The 11,267-nt window shown below is 41.5% G+C and overlaps 2 protein-coding genes across 3 annotated transcripts; one reads left to right on the forward strand and one right to left on the reverse strand.

The window, feature by feature from the left end:
- Positions 1 to 2,973: 2,973 nt before the first annotated feature.
- On the reverse strand, positions 2,974 to 5,028 carry LOC115150838 (transcription factor MafB). Its single transcript, XM_029694558.1, has one exon. It carries the CDS (start codon positions 4,741 to 4,743, stop codon positions 3,751 to 3,753), a length of 993 nt encoding a protein of 330 aa, XP_029550418.1. The 5' UTR covers positions 4,744 to 5,028; the 3' UTR covers positions 2,974 to 3,750.
- A 35-nt stretch (positions 5,029 to 5,063) lies between these two features.
- Positions 5,064 to 9,368, forward strand: si:dkeyp-97e7.9 (DEP domain-containing mTOR-interacting protein). 2 transcript variants are annotated; one of them, XM_029694556.1, is made up of 9 exons: positions 5,064 to 6,325; positions 6,648 to 6,826; positions 7,083 to 7,206; positions 7,433 to 7,611; positions 7,761 to 7,973; positions 8,114 to 8,254; positions 8,523 to 8,593; positions 8,702 to 8,806; positions 8,903 to 9,368. In XM_029694556.1, exons 1-9 carry the CDS (start codon positions 6,240 to 6,242, stop codon positions 9,026 to 9,028), a joined length of 1,224 nt encoding a protein of 407 aa, XP_029550416.1. In that variant the 5' UTR covers positions 5,064 to 6,239; the 3' UTR covers positions 9,029 to 9,368. The 2 variants fall into 2 exon arrangements, with proteins under 2 accessions (XP_029550416.1, XP_029550417.1); XM_029694557.1 differs by having other exon boundaries at positions 8,117 to 8,254.
- The last annotated feature ends 1,899 nt before the right edge of the window (positions 9,369 to 11,267 follow it).

Below are 11,267 nucleotides of genomic sequence, written 5' to 3' on the forward strand. Positions count from 1 at the left end.
ATCAATGATTTCGCTCTTGCTGCAGGTGTTTCCCTGATCCACCTCTACGCAGATGACACCATTCTGTATACATCTGGCCCTTCTTTGGACACTGTGTTAACAAAACTCCAAACGAGCTTCAATGCCATACAACACTCCTTCCATGGCCTCCAACTGCTCTTAAACGCTAGTAAAACTAAATGCATGCTCTTCAACCGATCGCTGCCCGCACCCGCCCGCCCGACTAGGATCACTACTCTAGACGGTTCTGACATAGAATATGTGGACATCTACAAATACTTAGGTGTCTGGCTAGACTGTAAACTCTCCTTCCAGACTCATATTAAGCATCTCCAATCCAAAATTAAATCTAGAATCGGCTTCTTATTTCGCAATAAAGCCTCCTTCACTCACGCTGCCAAACATGCCCTCGTAAAACTGTCTATCCTACCGATCCTTGACTTCGGCGATGTCATTTACAAAATAGCCTCCAACACTCTACTCAGCAAACTGGATGCAGTCTATCACAGTGCCATCGTTTTGTCACCAAAGCCCCATATACCACCCACCACTGCGACCTATATGCACTCGTAGGCTGGCCCTCGCTACATATTCGTCGCCAGACCCACTGGCTCCAGGTCATCGTCGCTAGGTAAAGCTCCACCTTATCTCAGCTCACTGGTCACCATAACAACACCCACACGTAGCATGCCCTCCAGCAGGTATATCTCACTGGTCATCCTCAAAGCCAACACCCACTTTGGCCGCCTTTTCTTCCAGTTTTCTGCTGCCAATGACTGGAACGAATTGCAAAAATCGCTCTAGTTGGAGACTTATATCTCCCTCACTAACTTTAAGCATCAGCTATCTGAGCAGCTTACCAATCGCTGCAGCTGTACATAGCCCATCTGTAAATAGCCCACCCAACTACCTACCTCATCACCATATTGTTTTTATTTACTTTTTTGCTCTTTTGCACACCAGTATTTCTACTTGCGCATCATCATCTGCACATCTATCACCTCAGTGTTAATTTGCTAAATTGTAATTATTTCGCTGCTATGGCCTATTTATTGCCTTACCTCCTTACTCCATTTGCACACAATGTATATAGATTTTTCTATTATGTTATTGACTGTACTTTTGTTTATCCTATGTGTAACTCTGTGTTGTTTTTTGTCACACTGCTTTGCTTTATCTTGGCCAGGTCGCAGTTGTAAATGAGAACTTGTTCTCAACTGGCCTACCTGGTTAAATAAAGATGAAATAAAAAATATAAAAATGCTGCAGAATTGTTTTGGTAACCTTCCCCAGATCTGTGCTTCGACACAATCCAGTCTCAATGCTCTACGGACAATTCTTTCGACCTCATGGCTTGGTTTTTGCTCTGACATGAACTGTCAACTGTGGGACCTTATATAGACAGCTGTGTGCCTTTCCAAATCATGTCCAATCAATTGAATTTACCACAGGTGGACTCCAATCAAGTTGTAGAAACATATCAAGGATGATTAATGCAAACAGGATGCACCTGAGCTCAATTTCCAGTCTCTTAGCAAAGGGTCTGAATATTTATGTGAATATTTATACATTTGCAAAAGATTCTAAAAACCTGTTTTCGCTTTGTCATTATGGGGTATTGTGTGTAGATTGCTGATCATTTAAAAAAAAAAAGGCTGTAACGTATTTTTTTGTTGTTGAAAAAGTCAAGGGGTCTGAATACTTTCCGAAACCACTGTAAATTCATTAACACTTCCATTGTTTAACACCTCCCTAATTTGAACTGCAAACAGCCACCATGGTTTAACAACTCCCCCCACCCCTCCCATTTGGCCAGTGACCCACTGTTATGTATAAAAGGGGTATTTATACCTGCAAGAAAGTGGTAAATAAGAGGCTGTTTGAAAGTGGGTCATATACACGTTACGAGTAATATACCACATATCCTGTGTGAAACGGGCATTATCTCCACCACACAGCCCCAGACAGTGAGTCTTCAGTGTCTTCACATCCAGTGGTCCCTCAGGAAGCAACCATCAATGAAGGTCAAAGGTCAGCATACAGAAAAAAGAGACACTCCACTTTCATGTCACAAGCCAAATTAGTGCATTGTATGCAAGAGTGTTTATTATTAGGGCTAACTTTTGTATTATAATTTTTTCTATCAAGTCAGTAGACTGTGTGTAAAACATAAATAAATACAATTTTATATTTTCACTATATAGCCAATAAACCTGTTGCTGTTAAATCACAGTCCCAATAACCTGGAATGTTATAATGTACATTGGGGACTTTCACTGCTCTTTATTGCACACAGGTGAATGAGTAAGATGTTGAAGGAGTGCGTCTTAGTTATCATAAATGCTGTATTGGGCATCATGAGCTGTTTGCGTGATTTAGTATATGCACAGACCAGACATTTAAAAAGGCTTCCACAGCTTTCTTGGAGCCTGATATACAATGCGTTCACTCCAGGTGCAAAGTTCACACTTGTTTTCTCAGATGGAATGGATCCTAGACGTTATTGTATCGTGAAAGAAAGGAGTGTAAATGGAGAGACATTTGTTTTAATCAATCAATCACTCAATAACCTTTTTTTATAAAACACATTTGTCACAGCTTTGGATTTGGTGTTTTATGGAGCTCCTTCTTGTTGTAATAAATGTCCTTCTTTCCACATCAATAAGCCAAATTAAAAGTGAGCAAGATGACTTGCGTTCCTTTACATTTTGTCTGCCTGTCGCACTACACTTCTCCTTTATACAGAGATGAGTCAAATAATAATCATACTGCTAAGTGTTAAAACAATATGGCCACATAAAGCAAACCTTTGTCTCTATAAAAAAATATATATTCTGGAGAAAGAAAATATCACGGAATTCTAAAGCCACTGGCTTCCATGATCTATTCATGTAATCGATGAAAGAATACATAAGTGAGCCAGGAAAATGTTTATAAGTGGATCGAACAATTACTCAACAGACTAACACAAAGAAGTATTAATGGCTTTATTGATCTAAAGCAGATGACAAATGATTTCAACACAGCTGGATAGGGAACAAAAAAAACGATGGTCATTTGCAGGCAATAATGCATCAATAATATTTTTTTCTAAATCTAGCTCTATTTCTTGTACAATTAACAAAAATGTCTGTGAAAGAAAAACAACACAGTTTTAAGCCACATCTAGCCAGCAGAACCAGGTCCTCAAAATGCAATGTGAGTAAAAGGATGTCCAGCACAAGGAGATAGACGCATCATCATCAACCATGTATTCATTATATTTGTTAGAATAGAATTATCACAGAAAAGCACTTGACTGAAGATCTGAACACAAATAAGTACGACCACTTCCAAGTGTTTTGATGGATGAATCAATGTAAGACAAAATTGAGAGGTAGCCTACATGAAGCCAAAATTAATATTATGATTCTCATATGTAATGTCATTTCATAAGACTGGTTATTCAATTTAACAAAAGTAAGAGGAACTATTTCAAGTATGTTCATGAAGATGTGTGTGGCAAAGTAGCCTACAACAGCCAAGTTTAGGCCTACTAAATAGACAGTACCATACATGTCCAGCATGCATGATTGGTTATAGATTCATATTACAAATCTGACTTATTATCGTAATAATTTTAAAAGCTGAATTAGATGATAGGTTTGCATCAAGAACTAGTATGAAATCATTAATATTGTTAAAACAAATAAGCATATCAATAAAAAAAAATCAGTAAAATAGATTTTGTGGCTGTTACAAAGAATAAACTCACATAAAAAACTCGGGCGAGGAAGGATTGTCACTGGTAGACCCAGTTTCATGGTAACCATTAGACCCAGTCAATTTCTCGCATTTGAGTTTATATGCGTCCCTCTCGCGTGCCAGCCGGTTGAGCTCGTTCTTTAACTGCTCCACCTGTGTGACGAGGCTGGTCTTCTCATGCTCCAGAACGTGTTTCAGCTGAACACGTTTGTAGCGGCAGGATTGTGCATAACCGCGGTTTTTCAGGGTTCGGCGCTTCTGCTTCAGACGCATCACGTCGTCCTTGGTCAGACCCCTCAAGTGCCGATTGAGCTCCCTCACTGACATAGACACCAGCTGGTCGTCGGAGAAGCCGCTCTCCACGTTGAGTCGTCTGTCGTGGCGATTCTGCTGATGGAGGTGGTGCGCACTTTGCTGCGAGTCGGGTGAGTGCGGAGCCGAGTAGTCGAGGTCGTGCTTGTTGTGGTTATATTGATTTTGGCAGTGCATATCTTGCATATCAGGGGGACCCGAGAGGGCGTCGGGTTGACGGTTAAGTCCAGGGTACTGCTGGGCATGACCGTTGAGGTTATGTGCCGCCCCGTACCCTTCGAAATCTGATTGGAGAGCCTGTTGGTGACCGTGTAGAGGGGGTTGGTGCCCGTGGACTGTGGTACCGATGAGGGCCTCAACTGCGTCCTCAGGTGTCAGGCCAAAAGTGTTGGGATACATTTGCTGAGAATAACCTCCACTGCTGGGCGTCCAGTAAAGATCATCATCTGGGTTCCTCTGCTCACCCGGATTATAACTCGGTGATGAGGGCACCGAACTGCAAGGGGTGCTGACCGGGGTGGAGGAGACTGAGTCCGGTCTCTGGAGCTCGCTGCACGGCCCAAAGAATGAGCGGTCGATCCCCTGCATTGTTTCTTTCTTCACATCGAACTTCATCAAGTCGAACGCACTGACATAACCCAAAGGGTTTTTCGGCAGACCCAGGTTTGTTTGCGATTCGGCGGTCATTATTTTCTGGATCTATTTGTCTTGGCCACATCCAAGGGTCACAAAACTCAATTCTCTCATGCAGTCTTTTGCAACAATTTCACTGTTGGTAAGACGTTTTATACAATCAGTAAGTCCGTCAAATGAAATCTACAGTGAAAATACGCGTGCGAAAAAATGGAAAGAACCCCGTCCTCTTCACTCAAAAGTTTAGAAACACATACAGTAGCATATTAATCGGACAGAAGAAAAGTGCTCAGAGTCCACGGCGGGGCCAAGAGCTCTCTGCATGTGTGTAGCGCTACTGGTTTATGCTTGCGAGCGCACTTTCTTCATAAAGAACCGTTGCATGATGTCACACGGTATAGACTACACCTCCATGCTCCTCTCCAATAAAAAGACGGCGAGAAGGGCAATTTGCATAATAGCTGATGTATGTGTTTTGACAATCCAGCAGAGGTTGAATGTAGAATGTAGCCCACATTTTTTTACATAGACCTGCAGACATATTGTACACGTTTTCTAGGCTACTGTGGCCTACTTCTTTATTTAATTTGTGCATACGTTTCTCTTTCTTTCACACTTTCCCTCGCCAATTGATGTATTAAAAGTGTTTATTTTTAAAGACCATTTAGGAACTGATGCTGGAATGCAAAGCATCTGAGGACTAAATAGGTTATGTTAATTCTGTAGGCTATATGTCCAGGGATATATATATTGTAGTCAATACGGCTAGTAAATAAACATTTAGTCGCCCTAAATGACCATATGACTTTCCATATAAATAACATAAAAGCATCACGGTTTTAAAGTCACAGTTATATTTGGACAACGGTGCTTATATTTAAGGGGAAGTTCATTCTGCAAAAAGACAATTAAGAATTCTAATAGAGCTGTTGTGCTTTTTGAATAATCCACCACCACACATAATAAACAAATAGCCTATCCTATCTCTAATCCATGAGTAGCCCATTGCAAATAAATGTTTATATTCCACTTGCATGTGTTATTATTTGATTTCTCTTTACATGATATGAAAAGCACAAAGGGTTGATCATAGAGCTAGAAATAGGCTAATTGTAAATAACTGTATTTCTATGGGGTTTCTCCTGAGAGTGGGCAGCCAAATGTCATATTTATGGATCTATGCTGACCCCTTGAGGTGATATGAGGTAAAACTACATTCTTGCCCCTCAGTGTATACTGAACTGTGAATGAAAACTAGTTGTCTGATAGCTACCCCGTTCTTTTTTAATTAAAACAAACTGTGAATGTTGGCTTTTTTACACAGTAGCCTATACCAGGTAAGTATGATAATGGTGGCTTGTGATTTTCTCAGCACATCACATATTGTACTTTCTTGTAGCCTTCTCTCCCTCTGTTTGTGTGTGTGTGTGTTTATACATAACATCTATCCAACATGGTCAGAGGGTGCTGCTGGGCACTGGTTATTTGGTAAACATACAGGCTTCTAATGAAATGAGTAGTTTTTTTCAGACCAGTGACAGTAAAGGAACATGGAGAAAATGAGAAGCAGCATAAACAGAAAATCAATGGCCAGACTGCACAAGACTAAAGTTATGATTGCTGGAGAACAACTGAGGTATGAGAGAGAAAGTGAGAGAGAACGAGAGAGAGAACGAGAGAGAGAGAAGAGAGAGATTGGCTTTCTTTATGGTTATTCTACCTGTTGAAACGTACTGTGTGGAAATCCGACAAGCTCCTTCCAGATATAGTAGTTTGCATATTTCCTTCAGCTGACCTTCCAATTTAATGTAAACATTTAATTATAAGAGATACAATATATCATATAGAAATGTCAACTGAAACTGATTCAATTCATGTTTGAATTTATTTCTTAATGCGCCCTTATCTACTTATAGTAGTTATAGCTGCTTTTATTCAACATTTTACCTCACTGCAAGGTTGAGGCTGCATGATGGCAAACTGATCAAGGATCGACGGTACCATCTGCGCACTTACCCCAACTGCATTGTGGCCCAAGAGCTTACAGACTGGTTGATCAGCAACAAGGAAGCTCCCGATCGGGCCACAGCGGTCTACCTCATGCAACACTTGATGGACCATGACATTGTGCACCATGGTAGGGCACCACAATAACATTCCTCAGGGGATATAAAATGCATAGTAGCTTTTCCAAGAGCTTATAGCCCTGACACAGGACAAAGTGCATATCCAACTCCTATAATGCAGTTTCTCACAAGAGCATAAGAGCTTTGCCAAGATACTAACATTGATAATTGATATGGGAGATCCAAAATGCTGAACCATAAAGTAGGGCAATGTGAAGACACTCTCAGGACGTTTCCTTTGTCTCTCTTCCACTCTGATCTCTTTAGTTTGTGACAAGCACTCTATATTCAAGGATGCAAAATTGCTGTACCGTTTCCGTAAGGATGATGGCACATTTCCATTTAACACCGAGGTGAAGGTCTTCATCCGAGGACAACGATTGTATGAGCAGTAAGAACTACTTATCTCTATCTGGTAGGAATAAGTGTCCTTGCTGAGGTCAAACCTATCCACATCATCTGTATTATGTTCTCAGTATGTGCTAGTTATGGTGATTATGGACTGAAACTTGAAACTTTACCAACTGTATACACAAGTTTGTGTGTAATTGTTCCATTCATTCTGTCTCTGGAGTGCCAAATGAATGTGACCTGATTTGTGTGTCTGTGTTTTGCAGTCTAATAACTGGCAGAGACTCCATTCTGCAACTAAGGGAGGAGCAGGGTGTTGCATACCAGCACTCCATCCCTGGCTGCCAGTTGATGGACTGGTTGTTACAGAATGGAGAGACAGAGAGTAGGCGCCAGGGTTTGGAGTTCTGCCGTGCTTTGCTAGAGCATGGCATCATTCAGCATGGTGAGTTATGTTACCTTTTAACCTTTGGCTGATAACATTGGAGGTAATACTGTTTCCATAGCCTCTCACAGTTGATCGCCTACTCAAATTACTTCTATCAGAAAATTAGTACGATACTTTTCCTCTCTCCTCTTCCCAATTCCCATTAGTGTCAAAGAAGTACGACTTCTTTGACAGTAGATTACTGTATCAGTTCTGCATCAATTTTCGCCGCCGGCGCCACCTGTCTGAGCTCTTGAATGAAACTGAGCGAGACAAAAAGGAAGGTGCATCAGTGCATGCACTGGAGGACAACCATGCCGACAGCCCCTTTGTCCTGCCCAAGATCCCCCCACAAGAGGAACACAGTGGGTTTCAATCTGGTAAATGCAAACATAAAAACAAAGCAAGAGCTCTAAAATACTTCATATACACATTTCTTCCAAGGTTGCCTATACTGTTGTGACACAGTGGATGAGCTGTTTATGCATACATGCATGCATTTATGTCTGACCTCTCATAGCAGTGCAGCCCACTAAACCATTGAAGATGATACCCAATGTGCATCAGGCCATTTTGAACTCTCTGCAGCTACATGCTAGTGGATATTTACCCCCTGCCACACTCTCCTCTGCCCCAGTGGTGAGATGCAATCCAAAATCAGGTCAGATCGTCCCTCTGTTCTTTTTTGACATAATTAGTTCTGTTCAGGCTTACACAGATGTAGTCTCTCTAAGCAGTTAGTTTCTGATTAAGGGCAAAACATAATGTTTTAACCGAAAAGTATAACATTTAAAAATAGTTATATTGAGCAAGAGCGCCTACTTTTTCTGACCTGCCAAGTCTCCCAGAGGGCAACATGGTTTAGCAATGCTATTGATAAAATCATGTATTTAAACACCGAAATGAAAACTCTACATTGGTTTTGACAGTGCTTAAGAGGAATGTAACATGTGAGGAGCTACTGTCCCCAGGTGCACCCTTCATCAAGAAAGTGTTGACGGTGAGCTATAAGGCCAATATACTGTATGTCCTTCCTCTTTCTAGTCTAGTCTCTATTGGGGAAGTAAATATGTATTTAGCCCCCTCATACCAGTGTTTTGCATCTCAGGTGATGGGAGATGCAGTGGGCTGGGGCTTTGTGATCAGAGGTGTGGCTCCAGTTTACGTCCAGGCAGTTGATCCTGGAAGCCCTGCTGCTGCTGCAGGGGTTAAGGTAACACAAACACATACAAAAAATAGTTACACACACAGTAATATATGAATATGTGTTTATCATGACATTCTCCTGTACTTCTACTTCTATGCCTAGGTGCGTCAGTTTGTGTGCCAGGTGAATGGGCGGAGCGTTCTCCACCTGGATTACCTCCAGGTCACCAGGTTGGTGATGACCGGACCTCGCACTGTTGTGTTGGAGGTCATGGAACCACTGGGGTGACTTGAAGTCTCTTCAAAATCTTCCAAAATCAGCCTCAAAAATCTCCTGAACTAACTCCACTATTGTGTGCTGTGTGCCAAATGGGAAAGTTATGGTATCTTTGGCTGCATTTAGACAGGCAGCCCAATGATGATCTTATCCACTAATTGGTCTTTTGACCAGTAAAATCAGATCTTTTCACATCATAACTTTTTCATCGCAGATCTGATTCGTCAAATTATCAATTACTTAAAAAGATTAGAATTGGGATGCCTGTCTGAACTCCGCCCTTGTAGCCTACAAAAATATCTGTAAACTACTTCCAATTTCTTAGTCTTGAAATAAAAATTATCCCAGTGCATGGCTTTGTTGTTGAGCATCCTTGGCTGTAGATAGCTGAGTTGTAGATTCAGCCTGTTAAATATTATTAAGTCTATTCATGATGTAGCTACAGTAGCTAGCCTAGAGAGAAATTGGCAGTGCCTGCCAAAACTATACTGAAGAAAAATATAAACAAGGCTATATGAGCTGAAACAAAAGATCCCAGAAATGTTCCATATGCACAACAAGCTTCTTTCTCTCAATTTTTTTTTACATCCCTGTTAGTGAGCATTTCTCCTTTGCCAATATAATCCATCCACCTGACAGGTGTGGCATATCAAGAAACTGATTCAACAGCATGATCATTACACAGGTGCACCTTGAGCTGGGGACAATAAAAGGCCAAACTAAAATGTGCAATTGAATGTTAATTTCTCTACCATAAGCCTCCAACAACGTTATTTAGAGAATTTGGCAGGACGTCCAACTGGCCTCAAATCCACAGACCACGTGTATGGCGTCTTGTGGGCAAGCCGTTTGCTAATGTCAATGTTGGAAACAGAGTGCCCCATGGTGCGATGGGGTTTTGGTATGGGCAGGCATATGCTACGGACAACAAATACAACTGCATTTTATCGATGGCAATTTGAATGCACAGAGGATCATGACAAGATCCTGAGCCCATTGTCGTGCCATTCATCTGCCGCCATCACCTCATGTTTCAAATCAAATCAAACTTTATTTGTCACAAGCGCCGAATACAACAAGTGTAGACCTTACCGTGAAATACTTACTTACAAGCACTTAACCAACAGTGCAGTTCAAGAAAGAGTTAAGAAAATATTTAGCAAATAAACTAAAGTAAAAAATAATAAAAAAGTAACTCAATAAAATAACAATAACCTGGCTATATACAGGGGCTCTAGTCGTGGGTGAGGGTTTGTAAGTAAGTATTTCACGGTAAGGTCTACACTTGTTGTATTCGGCGCTTGTGACAAATAAAGTTTGATTTGATTTGAAACATGAGGTGACTCAATCATCAAGTTTGCAGATGACACAACAGTAGTTGGCTTGATTACCAGCAATGACGAGACAGTCTACAGGGAGGAGGTGAGGGCACTTGGAGTGTGGTGTCAGGAAAACAACCTCTCACTCAACATCAACAAAACAAAGGAAACAGCAGAAGGAGCACCCCCCTATTTACATCGAAGGGACAGCAGTGGAGAAGGTGGAAAGTTTCAAGTTCTTCGGCATACACATCACAGACAAACTGAAATGGTCCACCCACACAGACAGTGTGGTGAAGAAGGAGCAACAGCGCCTCTTTACCCTCAGGAGGCTGAAGAAATTTGGCTTGTCACCCAAAACCCTGACAAACTTTTACAGATGCACAATCGAGAGCATCCTGTCGGGCTGTATCACCGCATGGTACGGCAACTGCACACCCTCTCCAGAGGGTAGTGCGGTCTACACAACACATCACCGGGGGCAAACTACCTGCCCTCCATGACATCTGCAGCACCAGATGTCACAGGAAGGCCAAAAAGATCATCAAGGACAGCTCGGCCATCGCTCATCCATATATTTATATGTACATATTCTCATTCACCTCTTTAGATTTGTGTGTATTAGGTAGTTGTTGGGGAATTGTTAGATTACTTGTTAGATATTACTGCACTGTCGGAACTAGAAGCACAAGCATTTCGCTACACTTGCATTAACATCTGCTAACCATGTTTATGTGACCAATACATTTCGATTTGATGTGGATGCTCTGGATCAACGTGAATGACAGCGTGTTCCAGTTCACAACAATATCCAGCAACTTCACACAGCCATTGAAGAGGAGTGGGACAACATTCCACAAGTCACAATCAACAGCCAGATCAACTCCATGCAAAGGAGATGTGTCGCACTGCATGAGGCAAATGGTGGTCAC

This window comes from Salmo trutta, chromosome 16 (genome assembly GCF_901001165.1).
Source record: "Salmo trutta chromosome 16, fSalTru1.1, whole genome shotgun sequence".
In the NCBI taxonomy this organism is placed as follows: Eukaryota; Metazoa; Chordata; class Actinopteri; order Salmoniformes; family Salmonidae; genus Salmo; species Salmo trutta.